Below are 20,114 nucleotides of genomic sequence, written 5' to 3'. Positions count from 1 at the left end.
ATTCTACCACCCATTCATTCAGTTTGGAGAGGTCATTTCAGAACTCTTTCCATTTTTTAATGATCATGAAGAGTACTATTTTTCTAGAAAAAGAGGTGCAGGAACTCACCTTGAACGCCTCCCTTGTTTTCTTAAAATGCCAATGGTGCCCATCTAAGAGGTGCCGGAATTGAGTTTTGGCTGAAAAAATCCCTGACCCTGAACAATTTAGTATCATCAGCAAACTTGGCTACCTTACTGCTAAGTCCTAACTTTAGATTGTTTATGAAGAAGTTAAAAATCACAGGTCCCGATATACCACTTTCTACTTTTCTCCATGCAGACTACTGTCTATTTTTTCCTACTTTCTGCTACCTGCTACTTAAGGGGTTGTGGAAAACTGAAACTTTTAATAAACATTGTAAACACATTCTGCTTTGAACTACTTAAAAAAATAATAATAATCCCGAATTGTAGCTGTGTTTTAACTGTGGAAACAAACATTTATAAACAATGGATATTATAAACTGAATAGTTCAATACACGATACAATGTAATATATATTGTATTTCCTGATCACATTTGGAAACATTTGAACAGCCATTACTGCTTTAAAAAAAGGAACATCTTTTCAGAATAAATTTTGTATCAATGTGGATGATGCATTTTCTCAAGGATAACAAATTTTATTTGTTTTCTCAGGTTTGTATTCAGAAGCTTGATTATAGTTATGGAACTGCCATTGTTAAAAACATGGTCAGAAAACAGGTTTTTAGAAACTCTGTGGAGAGGTATATGAACAGATCAGGAAAGCATACATTTTGACCACTCATAAAAAGGAAACAATGCACAAACACAGCATTCTGAAGTAGTCATGGTTGGCCCCTTCTGATCAGGTTTTCAGAAACTTCACACACAACAAATTGTGATGTGCATATTGGGAGTTCTATGCATTCTTGTTCTGCAAACGCTACATGCAGGATTATGCCATGCCACACTGCTTTCAAAGAATATGAATCCATTGGCTGCTGACATCGCCTCTCAGTTTCATGAATAAATTTACATCTTAATTGTGTGAAAAATACTGCCTGCTAAATATCCTCCAAAATACACACCATTTTCCACACAAGAGTTTAGCAACAACTGCTCAGCAATGACCTTTCTTTAATTTTGCGCTTGTTCATTCTGTTATTTATACAATTACTGTAATTTTGAAAAACATAACATAACGTATTGTAAAGAGAATCGTCAGAAGGTTGTAAGAAACTGAACACATCACTGAGTACAAAAATACACTTGAAGGTCCAAGGATATTAGCATTATTTGTTAAATAAGCACAAAATCCAGAGGGTTTTTGGTTGTTGTTGTTTACAGTAGCCCTAATATAAAGATAGCTAAGCAGAAATAGGATGGCCACATTAGAAAAGCTCAGTTCATAAATAAACCAGTATTATCAATTGTTCCTTTCTGAATTTTTGTATGAGCTGTAGTGAATATTCCAGCAGATACAACTACTGAATGAATATAAAAGCCAGGTTTCAGGAAAAGTTCTGGATTTCATAATAGGATAAACAAATATATTTCTCATACATTCAAGACAAGTTCCAGAATTTAACAGCCTGCAGATATCATAAGCACACAGCACGTTATTATATAAATGTTTATTTTTAAAAAATCAGAATAAACCAAAAATATTTGATTGTTAAGTGTTGACTTTAATACAGAGTAGTGTTTGCCTGAAGTAATTGCGAACAGGATTCATTCTTTGTAAAATGTACTTCTTTTATTTTACAGGTATTTTAACTAATTTAAAAATATTTTCAACCTGTATGTGTGCCTGTGTGTGTGTATAAAACAATTAATCACAAATTTCATGTGCTTCCAATTTGAAACATTGTTTTGAACTTTTGCATATATCCCTGCTTTACCTCAATCTCTACTGCTTATTACACCACCACTTTTGTTGATAATGGTACAATATTGATCTGATTTTACTCTGTCTCTGCCAATGGTTTTAAGATTTTATTGTTTCAAGGTGATATCCAGCTTTGGCATCCTGCTTGCACAAAAGGCAGTCGCTCATGCAAACAGCACTTCTCCTTCGTCTCCTTCCTCCTGCATTTTCATGTTGTGGGAATCCTTCAGAAAAGAGTGGAGAAGGCACAGGGGCCTTTGGGGAAGGAGAAGGAGAAGCCCAATCATGTTTGCTAATGTGACACTGGAATTCTATCTCTGTGATTTCATATTTTTAAAATCAAAAGTTGTTGCAAAAAATATAAACTTTTTAAAAGGTTTTGTATTTTAATAGCAATTCAATTCTCAAAGAGAGGTTTCTACTTTGTCCATCTTAAAATATCCCATCTGAAATTCAGAATACAGTTCACATAAAAGAATTCGGCAGAAGTATGACAGTATTAATTAATAACTGCATTTTTTTAATTTAATACACCACTGCTCCCCTAACTGAAATATGGAAACAAATTGTCAAAGGTGTGTCTTGTCCAGCATTAACAAAGAAAGTGAAGTGTAGATCATATTTTTCATCTCTTCTGTTTTCCCCGAGTCTTTTATTCCAAATGCGCTTGACAAATCTATTCCTGACATTTCCCCATTTTTACTGTATAAATAGAATACTGAAGGCCATCGCAATACAGCACACAGCTACATAAGGGCTCTTCCGCTCGCCTGGAAAAAGAAACAAAATTGAATTACTGGCTAGTTCACATCACACAAGCGAGTATGACTGCTTGAAAGAAATGCAGTAATGTGAAGCAGGGAAATCTGCAAGGGAAAAGACACCAAAAATGAGAATTCCAAGCACGTTTTTGGGATGTACAGGAAGGTGCAGAGGGATGGAGATGAAGGGGACATGCTATTTGTATGAACGACAGTCTATTGTGCAAGCAGGACACCACACCTGGATAGGATAGACAGAGCATAGACAGAGAGAAGGTATGGCCACCCCTGCCCCAATGCAATATCTACAAATATGCAAAATGTGTCAATATCAACCTAATCGTCTGCCCAGACCACTTCCAGTGAAGGCTATGGGAACAGTACTTGTAAGGTAAATCTGCAGCATTACAGGGGTAAAGTGCATCAAGGGCACCAGAGAAACACAAATACAGCCTCTCTTTTACAATTGTAAGTTTGTAATCCCCCTCCTTGTAACCGCTCAGCCCTCCCCCAAATCTTCTTAACATGCTTCTCCTTGCACAAGAGTTTGAAACTCCTAATATGTACTACCAGCCTTAAACAGACATGGGCAGCCTCCAGCCTGTAAGTCAGTCTTGTATTATCAGGGGGTACAATTTGGCCCAAAAGGTCATAGTTGCTAAACCACACCATTTGTTCACTGGTGATGTCACTGGGTTTAATGCTGCACTGGCTCTGTTCCCTGTTGGTGAGCACAGATTGAAGCCCTTTGCAAAAGTACTTTGTGAAGCACGTGTGTGCTTTTCCTTTAATTGAGCAGGTGGATAGTGGAGGTTGGTGGGGGAGGGGAGAAGGAGCTGCCTCTCCCCTATCTCCCGCCAGCTTAAATAGGCTACTTCAAAACCCACTTTGGTAAAGGGCATTATGACAGCTCCCATACTTCCTTTCAGTCTCTGTGGGTTGCTGGGTGCTTGGAAACCCTGCACAATGGATTTTAGAAGGTGGGTTTGTCAATCGCTCAGTGTCATTAATGATGTCATGTGGTTTGACAGATGGGCAGCCCCACCCACCTGTCAAATCTGGCCTGCAAGGATGATCCTAATAATGATCTGGTCCATGGAGCCAAAAGAAATTCCCCACCCTTGCCCTAAAGCAGAAACATGTCAAAAATGTTTCTCTTGTAGTGAACAATTGTTGCCATATATCTATGGTGGGTAACATTTGGAAAAACAACCTAACATTTAACTGAATAAATGCTGTAATACCCAGAGTATGTTAAGCATGAAATATAATTCTTCTTCTTTGGTGATAACTCGTAGCTGAGTAAAATTATCTTCCATGAACATGGTCTTAGCAGTGAGTCCATAATTGACTGTGGAGGCCAATTCTGGATCCACATGCCCTTCCACAGTGGGGACATAGGTTTCTGGGTGGGAGTTGATCCTGGTGAGGGTTTGCCAAACATGCCTTCCTCTTAGCTCATTTCTCCTTTTCACCCTGAATTCGTGCATCTTCAAAGTCCATGACACCTTTGGTAAAGGCTGTTCTCCAATTGTTTTCCAGTTATTAGTGTTTATGCTACCTTTTCTTAGATGTGCCTTGAGAGTGCATTTTAACCTCTTTTGTTGTGCTCTGGTATTTCGCTTTCCATTCTCGAGTTGGGAATAGAGTAATTGCTTTGGAAGACGATAATCAGGCATCCAAACATGACCAGTCCAACGAAGTTGATGTTGAAGAATCATTGCTTCGACACTGGTGATCTTTGCTTCTTCCAGTACACTGATATTAGTTCGCCTGTCTTCCCAAGAGAGATGTAATTTTTTCCGGAGACACTGTTGATGGAATCTTTCGAGGAGTTGGGAGATGGCATTGCTAATGCTTCTGTATTGGTGGTGTGTGCAAAGGAATATGCATACAAGTATCCGCTCACACAAGCTGGCTGCTTAGTGAGAAATCTTTCCACAGCAAGAAACAGTTCACTGAGTCTTTGCACAAGTGAGGGCCACCCCAATTACATTACGAGACACTGTCATCATCTGGCACACATTTAATTAAACTGCAAATAGCTGTGCAAATTAACGTCTGCAATTTCACATCTGCTTAGAATTAATGTTGAGGAAGTCCACCTCCTACAGTTTTCTTACATGTTGTACTTTTCTGTTCTTAATTTTCTTGAGAGAGGCATCCATCATCAATTAGGATTCAACGCCTGTTAGCACTACTTTACAAATAGGCAACAGCTTGTCTGCTTAAAGGTGCAGACGTTTAAACACAAGGGGCAGAATTGCATTCTACACTGATGTAGCTTTGTGTTTATCCTTTTACAGAAAGAGAACAAGTGCTAAAACAGTCAGAAGGCAGGAGGGGGAGAATCACATAATGTCTGCTAGAATTTTTGGCTCTCCAGACAAGAAATTATGATTATAATAAGGTCATGCCAAACCTGCCACATCTTTTGTGTCAAAACTAGGCACAACAGGTTTTTGAACAAGTGATTAATTTTTTGTTTTGATAACTATTAGCCTCATGTGCTGCTTTGAAGATTGGGAAAGTGGCATTCTAGAGTACTTAACCCTTTCCTCCTGTGCCCCTTTCTAAATCACAGCTTCTCTTGTGTTTGCATTTATGTGCTGAGGACAGAACAAAATCTATGGGCACTCATGGCACATGAAGTGTGGTGCTTCCACTGCACCACCCTTCGAGTTGTAGTGGTGTGGCAGGGTAGGGTGGCAGGGAGGATGAGAGAAATATAAGGGTGGCAGGGGTAGCAGATGCAGGTTGACACACATGCGTCTGCCGCCACAACTAACCCAGCGCTCCCCTCCTCCATTCTGGCAAGCAGCAGTGCCACTCTAGCCAGGAAAGCAGTGCCTTACATCATGCACCACGACTATTCTTGAATCTCTCACATCACTCTTCACATTTGTCTGTCATATAGCCTTCCCATAGGCAGCTCAAAGTAGCATACATGCAGTCCTTACAGACTGATCCCACAACAACCCTGTGAGACAGGCGGAGAGTCTAGAGCAATTTACTGCTTGAACTTTTGCTAGGAAGACTGTAATTCAGTATCCAGAACATTTTTGCTCTTAAGTCTACACATTTTGATTCCTAATACTAGTAACCCTTACATTAAGCAGTCTGTTTATCAAAGTTGAAATTGCAGAAAAGCACATGCTGCGTATTTGAAAATAATACCACGAAGATTTTTTTTAAGGCAAATAAAAGGTATGCTTAGATGACACACTAACATCCACTAATACAGTATATTTTTGGGAAACAGAACATGCACACTTACCAATCCTGGCACACTTCCAGAATATGCCCAATAATCTGAAAATGTATTTTGAGAAATTAGAAAAATGCAGCATTTCATATTTTAAGCTTATAACTGGATGCCTTTTTAATAGAGATAGAGTAGTTATGGCTAGAATTCGAAGACTGTGTGTGTCTGTGTATACACACAGACACACACACAGTCATACCTCAGGTTACAGATGCTTCAGGTTGCGCGTTTTCAGGTTACAGACGTGTACTGGAATGGGTTACTTCCAGGTTTCGGCGCTTTGCACATGTGCAGAAGCTCCAAATCGCAACCTGCGCATGAAAACGCGCCTCCCGCACAGATCACGTTCGCAACCCAGGCGTCCACTGTGTACACACACACACACACACACACCATGCTTAATGGCTCAGGCATGCCTAGTAGGATTTTCAGCTGTTTTTGTTGCAAAAGGAACTCACACTGCTATGTCACTAAATAGTTTTGATGTGCCCACAGATACTGAAGTGGTTTGCTGTGCCAAGTACTTGGGAGTAGCATCCTTATGCAAGACTTTCGCTGCTGGTAATCCCATTCCAGGTACCTCAGCAACTGCCTTGTCTCATATGAACCTGCTTGAGTTCTTGTTCTAGCTTCTGGGGTCTTTCTTTTGTCCCGTCCCCTCACTGTTTCATTTTAGCCTTTTCAATTGTGGAATGACTGGCTTCCCCGTTCTGAAAGTAGGTTTGGCTCTTTCATTGCCTGTTTTCAATTTGCACTTAAGATAGTTTTCTTTTTTGAAGTTAGGGCTTTTAAGGATATGTTGCTTTTATGATTTAACTGTTCTTTCATTAATTTTAATTGATTGACACTGGGTTTTTAAAAAAATCTTAAACCACCTTGTGTGTGCATCGATAAGAAAGGTATCATATAACACTGAAAAAGAAATCAACCTCCAATTTTCTTCCCCTAATAACCCAAGAAGCAAAAGCTCATGAAGATTTGTTGTAATGAATTATAGTTTAGCTAGGCTTTCAAAGGTTAAAATGCTTATGACACAGATCTCACGTCAATGATTACAGCTGAGAAGAAAATCCATTAATGGTGATATCCAGTGAAATCAATGGGCAAGTGACTTGTCCATTAATTTCAATGGGTCTACTCTATCACTTGTGTCAGATATCATGCTGAGATTATAAACATGCAATTTATATTCCCCCCTCCCCCAAAATTTCTAGAGTTACATACCCAGTTTGATTATTATCCAGTAACCTGGGAGCCAATGATCTTATGTATGCACAGGTACATATAAGCAGAAGGATTACTGTCAGTAGGCTCTGAAAATTGAAGATTGCAGACTGAAAGAAAAAAGTAAAACAGAAGAGGAGTTATGGTTCACTTTTGAAAATCGCCTTCCTGCCCCATTTGTTTCTGCATCCCTCCCTGCCAGTGAGTAGAAAAAAGTGAGTTTTGGGGGCCCATTATGTTACGTACGTCTTTACAATTCCAGTACACACACACACACCCTAAATCTCCTAGCAAAGAAATCGGTACAAGAATATGATTTCTTTTCAATACAGTACATAATCTACTGGAACTCTGTATTTGTAACCACCATATAGACAACAAACTAAACAGGCATTTCAACTCTCAAAACAAAAACAACTGATGAAAAAGTTATCTGAAACTCTGGCGTTCCTGCTTGTACCACACAACCACCAAAATGCTCATAATTATGGAAGACAGGGTGTGTGCAAATGGAAGACTTGTGCATTTCAAGGACATACTGAGGGCACCGGAAGTCTCACAGACACATTGTTCTCCTTTAGGGAATACCCTGTCAACGAGGATCAGGCCACACAGTGTTAAAGCACAAGGTCAGGTTTTGCCCTCAAAGAAATGCTATCACAAGTCCAGCATTTTACTTTTCCCCATAGGTGTTAACTGCAGCCATTCCCTTTTAAGGTAAAATTAAAGGAGTAAGCTTGGGAACACTACTGATGTGGGGGTCAAGCCTTTTCCTGCTGATCCAAGCCATTGATAATTAAGTCTTCTCCTATCTCTGAGGATGGGCTGCAGCTCAGCTGTTTGTTTGTTTGTTAGCATTTAGAAACAATTTAATATTTTTTAATCCTTGAGTAGCAAGTTGTAGAGCCTATACTTGGCATGCATATGATCCTGAGTTGAATCACTGACCTCCAAAAGGAGGGTGGGAAAAACTTCTGCCTGAAAGCATGGAGAGCCATTGCCCATCCATGTAGACAATGCTGAGCTGGATAGACCAGTGGCCTGATTCATATAAGACAGTTTCCTATGTTCTTATCTGCATCTCATCATCTATCCTATCTAATCATAGACTATATTTCTTGGCAATGTTGAAGTATGATGGACTGATTTTTAAATATAGAGAGAGCTGAATTAGGGCATACCATATCATTTCAAGTGAACCTGTTAAACTCATAACCTAGACAGCTATAGTTGATGTAAAGAGAGAAGTGATATGTGTAGTGTAAAGTGAAAAGGCAGAGAAAAAGTAGTTTTTATACCAGAACATCTATGGTCTCACTATTTGAAAGAACTATGGGCAATACTCAGAATCATAAACCAAGGACTGTGCATCAAATGGAAACTTTGGGCTAGTCTTTCCTCAAACAATAGCCACAACTAACCTCTTTTGAAACCAAGCGATGTTTCAAAAGCAACTAGAGATATAGGGTGATGTTTCACTATTCATCCCAACAAAGTATCAAAAGCTGTTTGGCGCTCGGTCCATATATGCACCTTCCTACTAAACAAAACCCCATTAGTGAAATCCTATGTAAACAGCATGGCTTGTATATGTGCCTTTATCTACACAATAGTTACATGTAAATAATGTTAAACACTACGCTGCAGTCCTGTGCACATCCACCCGAGAGGAAGCTCCGTTGTACACAACAAAACTTACTTCAATGTAAACTTGGAATAAGATTGTGCTGCTGCACACATGCAAAGGGGCACTAATTCCAATTGTTTAGCCACTGCATTTTAACAGGTACTGTCCAGTGCTTTTTATGTGGAAACCTATGGCATCTTGATGCGAGGCCAGTTTAAAGTCACGCAAAGGCCTCTGCAATTTAATGTAAATTATTATTATTATTAACCAGTCATTATTAGCACCAAAAAACTCCTAAAGAATCTTAGTGCTGCTCTGGGGAAAGTAAAAAGAAGACATGAGACCTTGAGTATAGTATTTAGAATAGCAGGTGAGAAGGCAGCATTTAAAATATAACAAGAAGAACCTCTTGTAAGTTAAAAAGGGGGAAGCAGGTTTCACAAACGATAATTTCACCACCACATTCTGGGAAAGGGAAGATGCTGCAACGACAACAACCTTTTTTTTTTTTTTTTTTAAGGAAAGGCCACTATTGTAGTGAGAGAGAGGCTGAGCGGGGAAGGAGCGGAAACGGGCAGAGACCACCCCCGGAGCCCATCACTGAGCCCAACGGCCCCACTCACAAACACAGGCAGACTACCAGAGACAAAGGCGACCTAACCGAAGCCCCCCCCCCCCCCGCTCCAAATAAACCCCCGACCGCCGCGCTTACCATAGTTACGCAGCGCCGCGAGCCACATCACACATCCGGTAGCCAAGGGGCGGGGCACGGAAGAAGCGGCGCCTTAGACGCCCCACTGATTGGTTCGGAGGAGGCACAGGCTCCGGATAGGCGCAGGAGAAGACGGGGCCGGCGTTCCCATTGGAGGACGTGAGTGGGACGGGCAGCGCTCGAGGGCGGCGGAGGGGCCGAAACAGGGAAAGGCTTTGGCTTCCCGTTGGCTCAAGGGAAAGGAGGAGGCGGGGCACTTCCAACCGACACACACAAAACGGGGGGAGGTATTATTGGTTATAGAAGCCGGAAGTGGCAGTTTTCAATGCGGTGTGAGGTAGGCAAAGTGACGGGCAAGGAGCAGAGCCGGGTGGGGGGCGAATGTGTGGGGTTGGAAGCGAGGAAGTTCCTTCCAAGGGGCGCGTTGAAGGAGCGGGCGGGAGAGAAGAAACACGTCTTTTGCCAGCAGTGCAATTCTGTGCCCGCTTACACAGGAGTAAACCCCGCTCCCCCTATAGGACTCCCTTCTTGGGCGGCATGGTGGTCAGGACTGAACCCTAAAGAGTCCTATCCGCCCTGCGCCTCTTCCTCGCTCTCTTTCTGCATCAGGGAGGAGATAATTCATTCTGGGCACCTATAATGTATTTTCTATACGAGAATTAGGCGTTTTGTTTGGGTGCTCCTCATACGTTGCTTGCAGGGGCTGATGGGAGTTGTAGTCCAAAAGCATCTGGAGGGTGCCCAAGGCTGCGCTAGAGAGTCTTGAACTGACAAGCCACTCTCCGCTTAGATGATCTTGTGAAAAGTAGTTCGTCGAAATCGGAAATAAGTCATCCTATATGCTTTGGTGGTTTGTTTTTTTTTGGTGTTTTTTTTTTTACGAGAAGCCCCCAGACCTACTAGGTGGTGCAAAGTTACTCCGAACACAGTTTGAGTCTTAAGAATTGGCGTTGGGTACCAGGATTGAAGTGGGTTCACGGGCCTTTCACGCAGAAAAGGTCTGCTGTTTGCTTACTTTCTTCATTTCAGCAGCCTAATATTACAACGTTGTTTTTGCAATTGGGAACCAGAAAGCCACCCAATGATCTGTCAGTACATCCTGACCTGACTTTTGCCTGCCCCACTGTAGTTCAAGACAACTTAGTTGGTCCATGGTCTAAATGATAATACAAAGCTGAAAACTATTTAATTAAAAAGATGGGTTTTTTTTAAAAAACAACAACACATTTGGCTGCACTAAATCCAGACACTTGCATAGAGCTGTGCTATCTGATGTTTCTGGGCTGCTGTATTTGTATATGAAATGAAATTGGACCAAATGGCAACTCCCCTTGTATGCAGGGGTTCTATCTGAGGCACCACGTGTGCCAGCAGAACACACACAAGCCTGCCCAGCCCCCTTCCGCCCCAACCCCCCTGCAGTGCTGAAAACGGTGTGTGTGTTGTCACATGTTACTTTAACGCTTGCAAATGGGAAGTTGCCTGTATTTTCAGGGAGAATTTCCTAGTTTGAGCCAAAAGAGATCTGTATGGAACTTTGGACTAGAGCTTTTTCCAATCTTTCTGAACACCCCAGTTTTGTTCCTACTAGGACCTAGGGTTTTGACCTGAAGTAAAAATTATGTTTAATTTTTTTTATACCACAGTGAAACTAACCATTTAATGGGACCCAAGGAATCCATAATAATCACTTCCCTGGTTTTAAGTTGCCAATTGCATTCATTGCTACTCTGCCCAGCTATGAAAAAAAGAGAAGTTATTAAATAACTACTTTCAGAGAGAGTGCCCTTGTATGACTTCTATTTTTGTTAAGGGTCCTTGTAATTGTAGCTCTGTGAGGGGGCTCTCTTGGCAACCTTAACAAGCTACATATCCCAGGATCCTTTGTGGAGTGTGGTGACTGTTAAAGTGGTATAAGAGTACTTTAATTGTATAGTGTGGATGTGACCATTGTTGGACTTCAACTCCTATTTGACCACTGGCCATGTTGACGGGGGCTGATAGCAGTAGTAACCCAGCAGCAACTAGAGTGCACCATGTTGACTATTCTGACTTGGTCTAGAATAGCTTATCACCCAGGAATGCCTGGAGTTGATCAAACACAATGTGCTTAACTATCTTAAAAAAAAAAAAAAAGTATTTCAAGGGGTTCCAGGTAGTAGTTCCCCAAATCTACTGGCTTGGGGGGACACCATTTTCAGGAAGGATGGCTTGCCATAACACTCCTTTGTGTCACTCTTGCTCAAGGTATTATTAGCATTATTGAAAGATGGGACAAAATGTTAAAATGTTTTAATAAATACTATTAATTAACTACCTTGTTCACAATAGGGGCTGTGTTTTCTAGCTAGCTTTAATAAACCATAAAAAGCAAAGATCAATTGTGGTTGAATGGACTTTTCCAAGCACCCTGTCAACATCCTCAGTTAATTATAACTGGAACTGATCCAAGCAATTGAGATAAGTGGGTGAAACGAACATCTCAGACATAACTCTTGACCCAACAATAACAAGTTCGAATGGATGTGAGCAACTTTATCTGCAAACATACAACAATTATGTTACAGCAGGCTGTCAGGTTGGAGGAGAAATGACTGTGATAGCCATTTCCAAACTGAACAATAGCTCTACTGCACAACATTCCATAGTTGCAGTGATGGCAGAGAAGGAGGATCTTTTTATCATTGCAACACAGTCTTTCAAATAAGCTTTGTCCACAGTTCTCCTGTCAGAGCTGGGTTGTGGGCTCAAAAGTGTCAGAACCTGGGAACTGAGAACCAGGATCTAAAGACAACAAATAGGCAGCAAAAGATAACTAGCTAGAAGCATAGACTAAACAGGATCAAAGGACAAACCAGAGAGTAGGAATTCGGACCATGGAGGGAGCCCAGAAATGTAAGAGACACTGGAGCTTATGTAAACTTCATTACTTAACCAAGGATTAGCTAGAAAAGTCTTTATATAACACTTTTCTGCCTAAAATCCAATGGCAAATGTGAGTGGGTGGAACCATGCAAGTTTGGAAGTGTCTTCCCTGAGAGGTTGCAGTTGTGTAGCTCACCACATGGGACATGGGCCAGCAATTTCGGACACGTCCAGACTTTTGTGTTCTGATTTGTTCCTGCAACTTGATTAACCTTAATTCCTCAGAGTAATTGTGTCAGTAGCCTATGTCAGTTCCTTATTCTGAGCGTCAACAAGGCCAGAACTAGAAGACTTGGTAGAACTGGTTGAAAAATATATAGAGTTCAGAAGTCTGGCAGCAGATTGTTCTACTCTATCTCCCAGCTCTGCAAATGAATTCATTGACAAGAGGTGCAAGCCAGCTCCATGCTCCTCTGGCAACACATAGTTCACCCAAATCTGGGCCAGACCAGAACACAAGGTCTTGTGTGACTAGCTGTGTGCAATCATAGTCTTATGATTGTCATGACTGTCCAGACTCCTAAGCCAGGTTTGGTAAGGTGTTCTCAGCATGGAAGTTGTTTGCAACAATTTTATCTGTGTGGTGATAACATGGGCGTAGCCAGGATTTTTGTTGGGGGAGGGCAAGACTTTTGTTAGGGTTGCAGAACTGATGTGATTGATCCATTAGTTAAGTATTTCTATTGTTTTACTTGATCGGGGTGGGGGCAGCTGCCCCCCCCGGCTTCACTCATGAATGACACCGGTACTTTAAATAGTTTCTGTCATCTCAGCCGTTTTCCTTTATGGATACATTTGCAAAATGGAATTATGTAAATTGAAGATTTGATATGTACTTGCAGCGATCCAGGTTGGTAGTATGAAGCAAGGGATTGGATCGCCCAGTTCCCTAAACTTCCCCTCTCCCTGCTGTACACTTTGATTTAGTTCAGATAGTCCTTTAATATGAGATATAATTGATTTGGGACCTGCAGGAACAGTGTTTATAAAATTGGTAGTGGTCATGTTCCCTGGTGAGAGGAATACGTGAACATCCAAAATAGCAGGGTAATCTTGACTATTTGAAATGCTTTTATTCCTCTCCCAGCACCAGCAGACAGCACTATGCCCCTGACGTGATGGAGAGCAGAGGCACACTGGCAGGTCCTTTCCCCTAACTTGCTCTCACTAAATTATTTATTCCCCTTTTTGGTAACATTAATGCTCAAGGTATGTAGTGATTTAGACTATACTTGAAATTTGTTCATTACATTTTATTTTGTTTTTAATGTTAATTATGCTTCCTTTATATGGCAAGCTGAGTTGTCAGTAGAAGCTCCATGTTGAGTGTTTAGCTGAATATTATTTGAAATGACCCAGAAGCTTCATGTGGTTATGAGGATGAAGGCCAAATTCAGTCCCATCCACAGGTGGCAGGAAACTGATTATGCCTGCATTTGAGTCTTTGTTAAGGTTGGCTTTGGTTGCTGTCAGTAGATCCAAAATGAAATGCACTGGAGGACTGACGTTTACTGTGTCCATGTTTGGGGGGAAATGATATACAATAATAATGTTTACAAAAAATATTACTTTAGGTCCACCATCCACTCTCAGAAATGAAGAATGTGTTTCCTTTATTGGAGAATAAAATAAATGACCTGAGAATGTGAAATGTAGACTTCCTCTGAGACATTTTGGCAAAAGAAAGCAGAAAACATAGGAAATACATCACTACATAGAGTTGTCTATGTTTCTTTACTGTTTTGTTGTAATATACATGCTTAGTTAATATGTTCCCATTGAAACCAATGGGGCAAACTAGTCCCGTTTTCAGTGGTATCTAAATGCAGCTAACTTAATCAGTCCATTGTGTGCAAACTTCAGTAAAATATCCAAATGTTGTAATATTTTGATAACTGTGCTACTGATGTTGAGATGAGTAATATTCTAATGGGCTCATTGCACTCCCCACCCAAAAAAAGTTCATTTCATCTGTTTGCTTTGTGGATCAAGCTGTGTGTCTGATGCAGCTCACATTAGAACATGGTTGTAAAAACCATGGCACAATCCAGCCAGAGTTAGTGAAATTCCAGTTCCATTGATTTCAGCTTGAAAAATGTAAGCATCTTATGAAAACTTATTTTGAAGTCAACAGAACTATAAAGTGCTTATGGTTTTTAAAATAATACAGTAGCAACCCATAATAAGTTATGTGTAAGTAAGGTTTGCTCAGAGTTAGTTGTGCCTATTAATTGTGCCTAAGTTAGTCATGCCTATTAATTTCAATAGGGTTACTCTAAGTAGAAGTAACGCTGGATACAATCCAATGTTATATTGTTCTAACAAGAAGAAATCATAGCTGATTAGTTATGAGATTGTTTAAGTTGCTGCTTAATTATATATTTTCTGAGTTTTTAGCTTGATGGGAGGAACATAGCAATGGCTATTCTTCCATAAAGTCAAGAGTACCATGAGTTGTTCTGGTTTACATTAGCTAAGATCCAGAAAGCTAGCTTAAGCATTGCTTTGTTTTGTTGCAGCCATCAGTGACCATTTCTGTTCATATAAATTTAACCTGTAAATGCAAATTAAAACTTTAAAGACTTGACTTGCAAGTTTGAGATGCTCATGTTTCCTTGCCACCTAAGACATACACAAATCTTCTGCCTGGCTTCTCTTCTACTGAGCATGTTTAGTTCTGGCCCATAACTCAGCAACAGCATGTCGTTCAGCTGAATCTCCTGCCTTTTAGAAAGGAGACACAGTCAGCATGGGATCAATGAACTAATGGGTCCCTAGGTTTGCTAGTACTTCCTCCAGTTCCATATAGCATTAGTCCCAGTGGGACATTGCTTTCCTTGCTCTTCGTTGCTGAGTGGAGGTAGGACTGTGAACATCCTATTGGGTAGAGTTCTGCACTTCTAAGATGGAAGGAGGCACACTGTTTGACTGATGGTGTTCAGGGAGTACCTGTAGAGAATAGTTTTGGGGGTAGATGGTGTGTGTGTGTGCATGTGCGCACACCACAATAGTAACTGTAACAGAGATTCTTGCTATGAATTCCCTCAGGAGTGATGGGGAAACAGTCTTTTTTCAAACATCCTGACTGCAGGAATGAGTGAATGGTTCTGGGGCTCCTGTGTGATAGAAGGTTTGCAAGAATTTTCCTGCTGCTTCAAAAATAATTACAGTGGTACTTCGGGTTACAAACATCTCGGGTTACAGACATTTCAGGTTACAGACTGCTAACCTCGGGTTAAGAACTTTACCTCAGGATGAGAACAGAAATCACGCACTGGCAGCATGGCAGCAGCAGGAGGCCCCATTAGCTAACGTGGTACCTCAGGTTAAGAGCGGTTTCAGGTTAAGAACAGACCTCTGGAACGAATTAAGTTCTTGACCAGAGGTACCACGCAGAATAATGACGACACAGCACATTTTGGCATGGAAACACTCTGCTGTCATACAGAATAGACCAGAAAAGTTGGCAGATTTTTTTTTTTTTTTTTTTTTTTTTTGCATTGGGTTGAAATATTGGTTTACAAGGAGGGACCAAACTGTAGAGGGGGTCAAGATGTGTTTCTTTGCCCTGATCCACATTAGAGGTCGCAACCAGGCCCAAGCTCTTAAGGCTAGCAGAAGGAAGGCTCGTTTGATAAGCCAATGAGAGGGGCACTGCTGTGCTCCTTTTCCTCCCAGGGCAAAATGAGCTGTGGAGAAAGCTAGTTGGAAGTGCACTGTGCATTGTTTGCAAGTAAGTGGACAGGCAGATGGGGGTTGGTTGAGGCAGACTGGGGCTAATCCTCCACCACTGCTCATGTGTTTCTTGAAACATGGCAAGATCAGCTAAGGCTATGTGCCATGTGGACAGGATCAAGCTGTAAATGTAATTGTTCAAGAGTTGTAATATTTTTTCTTTTAGATCTGCATGTTCCCAAAGTATAATAGCGGAGGTTTGAGACACCTGCTGCTGCAACCTTTCTCCCTCAATCACTCTCTCAAAAGACAGTTCTGTAAGCCAGAAAGGAAAAGCTGGAGTCGAAGTATAAATGACACTCTGTGGAACAGTGAAGGAAACCTAAAAATTGGCTTCTGTATTGTGCCTGAGTGCTGTCCAAAGCAGTGTACAAAATCATTTGTCTACTAATTTTTTTAAAAGTGTCTTGTTTATTCATCAGGAATGTGGACTGTCATTGTTTGTGGAGTAGACTCCAACTAATTACATGCCAGCCAACAGCTGATTCTTACCCAGAAGGAAGCATTGCCTAATAAAGATCATAGATGCCAACACTAAAAGACACAAAGTACTAAAGATGAGCAGCTCAATCGTCAACTGTCTGATGCTTTCAATACAGCCAGTGATGTACAAATTGGGGTGGAACTCTCTGCTTCCCACCTGCAAGCCAATCTTTCTTCCTTAGCAGTTATATGGTGAGGTGTTGATATGTAATATGATTCTTCAAACCCTTAGGAAAAAAATGCTGGCTTTCCTGTTGCTGTAATCAATCAGTTTCCCTAAAGCGTTTCTTTGTATTAATGAAGGGACATAGAGACTGAGTGCTTTAATTTTCCAGAGATGGCAAGTATCTTCAGACTACAGAAGCAGCTTTATTGAATCTTTAAAGGCATTCCAGGATACTCCTCCCCATCTGGCTATTACTGGCTGAGAGATGCTTATCATAGGATTAAAAATGGGTCTTATTTACAATAGCATCTAAATGAGGTAGTGCTAGAAAATATTTGGGTTTTAACAGTCTGCTTTAATTAAACCGTGATATTGTTGTAAAAGTAAAATCCCACCAGTTATTATTCAACTGGCTGTCATATCAGAAATTTGCAAAAGCTGCTTTTAAGAACTTGTGAAGTTTTTAATGTGTGTTTTTCTTTCAGTAACAAATAGAAGCAAACTGTTTTTAATTGTTTATTTAAACATTTTCAGAAGAATTCACAAGCATTACAATAGGCTACTGGGTGTTTTAGGAACAAATGCTGAAATACGGTTGTAATGTGGATGATGTGCACTGAAGGGGACCTGTGTTATAAGTTTGTATTCCCCCTCCGTCCTGCCCCCATACTGTCTGGGCCCTGCAGGCTCAAAGGCCATCTGCATCATCGGAATTCCAGTGCAAACTGTGACTTCCACAGTGAATCAGATCCTTGATGTCTCTGTGGAATGAGAGAGAGGACCTGATCTACAGATGCCTCTAGGTTTGGCATGCACTGAAGATGATATCATTGCATTCTGTAGCCTAGATTAGTTTCTGACAGGCCTGAAATGAGCTGGTGTGGTGAATTTTTACAGGGTGGGTTGTGTCAAATTATCTTGGGTGTTTCTTTGCTTAACCATAATCTTCTATCAAAAGCTCCCTCCCCATTTGCCTCTTTATCTACACTGCTTCTTTAGTTGATAAAAAACTTTTAAATAAATGAAATAAACAAGGAACTTATGTGTAATTAAGCTTTTAAGCTTTGCATTGGTTACTCTGGGTATTCATGCTCAATCAAGAGTAGAAGACTGATTTTTCACTTAGAAGTCAAGCATGTTTTTCCAATTGATAAGTTCCAGTTGTGATTTTTGTTATGGTTATAGTCTTTAGGCCCCTCAGCATTATTTTAAGTGAATTGCTCCTCACTTTTTTCTTTTTCTTTTTATTACAATGCAGCTGTTTTCTAAGTTAACATTTGGAGTTGAACGTCTCCATTGCTCAAGAGCAGAAGGCTTTGTTGACTTAGATCCAGGGATGCATGTGAGCAGCGGTGACCACTGCCTATGGGTTTGCACACATGTGTATAGTTGTGCTTAGCTTTGGGAGAGGTAAGAATCCTGACACAAAGGTCCCTCTTCCTCCACTTGTTGGCTCAAGTGAACTATATTTAGTACTCCCACCCCACTTGAATATTTATTCTAAAGTATAGTACAATCTCAGGTTATGGAGGCCATGCAGGTTTTGTGTATTAGATTTTAAATTCCTACAGGACAAATAAAGGAAGCTTAAATTATTTGGTCCCATAGAGAAATTGAAACATTATCTGTATTAATTCGCAGAGCTGTGGTTAGCGTAGCTTGCCAATTTCATATTTTGTTCCTCTTCATTGGACTGGGAATAGATTTAAATTATATATTGTTTCTCCCCCCCCTCCCCATCCTCCATCTCTCAATTTTTCTAAACAGCTTTTTGGAGAACAATGGAGAAGAAAGTTGTTCGCATCTGCCCTGTTTCTGATCCAGGCACAACTTATTTTCTTCAGATAGTGTGGCAAAAAGATTTGGGCGCCGGTTTTGATGTAGTACTCAGTGATGGCCTATCAGCTTGGACTGGGAAAGGTGATGTATGATCAGATGCTATTTATTTATGTAATTATTTATTTCAAGGATTTCTGTCTCACTTTTCTGCAACAAGTGCACAGAATGGTATATGTGAAATGAGACTTCCCCCAGATTCTTCATAGTCAGGCCTCAAATGCATAAGCAAAACTTCAAAACTTATATTGTTGAACTATAAGGCTAAGCCACAAACAGTGACTTTCCTGAAAACCTCAGCAGCAGCCAGCCAGGGATATAAGGTATCAAGTGGGCCTTAAGATATCCTGGACCAAAGTTGTTAAGGGCCTTGTAAATTAATACCAGAATCCTGAACTTGGCCTCGTGCCATATAGATGGTCAATGCAAGAGTTTAAGTACTAGAGTTTTGTGCTGATGGTACAGTCTTGCCACAGCATTTTGCATCAGGAGGAGCTATTGAGACAAGTTCAAGGGTAGCCCTACGCAGAGTGCATTGCTTGCCAATCCGTGATACACTACAGTCACGCTATCCCTGCTGAAGAACACCCATGGCTGGTGTACCAGCAATAGGTGTCATGAACTGGTGAGATGACAGGGAGGAGGAAGAGGATCCCAGTGAGGGGTGTAGCCAAGATTGGGATACACGGGGCAAGCAAGGAATAGGGAAGGAAATACTCACGGGATAGTGGAGGATGGCGAGGGGGATGGGAGTCAGTGCACCAGAACCAGAGCAGCAGGACCCATCACCAGAGAAAGAGGAGCCACTGTCTCAATGAACTTGGCAGGCTCTGAGGCATAGGGAGCAGCGGAAGTGCCGCTCTAGGAGGCTGAGGCAGGCAAGTGCCCATGGCCCATCTTCCTAGCTCGCTAGGTGAGGCTCACTAGTTCTGGGAGGAGGTGTGTGATTTCTAAGCTGGAGGAGGCTTGGAACAGGTGAGGGTCACATGCCTCATCAAGTCCAGATGTTGCAATCAACATGCAAAGTACAAAAGGGAAGCAGAGCTGAGGGGCAGCGTCTATTCAGCTGCCCATGTTGGTAGACCTTGACTTGGATACTCTTGGACTGCACCTTGGGTTTGACTCTGGACTGTATCCTGACCGTTGGACTTCAGATTTGGCTACTTGGATTGACTCTGGACTGCATTTCTGGACCTTGGACCTTGCTTGTGTGGCTTGACCCTTGGTCTTTGAGCTTTGGACTTGACATACTGACTTGCCGCCAGGTAGGCCAGGGGATCAGGACAGTGGTTGGAGGCACTTCTAGCCACTGCAGCTACCCGAGCCTCCAGCTACACAGATGGATCCATGAGCAGCCACATACTGCAAACCTTTTCTTTCAGAAAGCATGCAACCCTGTCCAGAACAGACAACCAACCAATTTCCTGGACATGGGAACCACTCACCTGCAGTGCCTGCATCTGCCAAGGATTCAAACTTAGTTTAT

At 41.3% G+C, this 20,114-nt stretch overlaps 2 protein-coding genes across 12 annotated transcripts in view; one reads left to right on the top strand and one right to left on the bottom strand.

Moving 5' to 3' along the window:
* Positions 1-1,111: 1,111 nt before the first annotated feature.
* TMEM167A (transmembrane protein 167A) lies at positions 1,112-9,617 on the bottom strand. The gene is made up of 4 exons (XM_028747874.2): positions 9,484-9,617; positions 7,145-7,254; positions 5,933-5,967; positions 1,112-2,664 (listed from the first exon to the last, which is right to left on the bottom strand). Exons 1-4 carry the CDS (start codon positions 9,484-9,486, stop codon positions 2,594-2,596), a joined length of 219 nt encoding a protein of 72 aa, XP_028603707.1. The 5' UTR covers positions 9,487-9,617; the 3' UTR covers positions 1,112-2,593.
* Positions 9,618-9,707: 90 nt separating this feature from the next.
* XRCC4 (X-ray repair cross complementing 4) overlaps positions 9,708-20,114 on the top strand; it is a 99,495-nt gene continuing 89,088 nt past the window's right edge. For 5 of the 11 annotated variants that reach the window (XR_013394666.1, XR_013394665.1, XM_077936246.1 and 2 more), the window contains exons 1-3: positions 9,708-9,820; positions 18,051-18,202; positions 18,560-18,712. Coding sequence is in view for 9 of the 11 variants with exons in the window: in XM_077936246.1 (XP_077792372.1) it covers positions 18,172-18,202; positions 18,560-18,712 (184 nt within the window). In the remaining 2 variants the exon portion in view is untranslated. Of the gene's footprint in view, positions 9,821-15,922; positions 16,819-18,050; positions 18,203-18,559; positions 18,713-20,114 lie in introns of those variants that run through there. The other 6 variants (XM_028747872.2, XM_028747871.2, XM_028747866.2 and 3 more) reach the window with 3 other exon arrangements.

This window comes from Podarcis muralis, chromosome 11 (genome assembly GCF_964188315.1).
Source record: "Podarcis muralis chromosome 11, rPodMur119.hap1.1, whole genome shotgun sequence".
Taxonomy (NCBI): domain Eukaryota; kingdom Metazoa; phylum Chordata; class Lepidosauria; order Squamata; family Lacertidae; genus Podarcis; species Podarcis muralis.
Note: the sequence above shows the minus strand (reverse complement) of the source record. Positions and strands in the feature narration are given on the sequence as shown.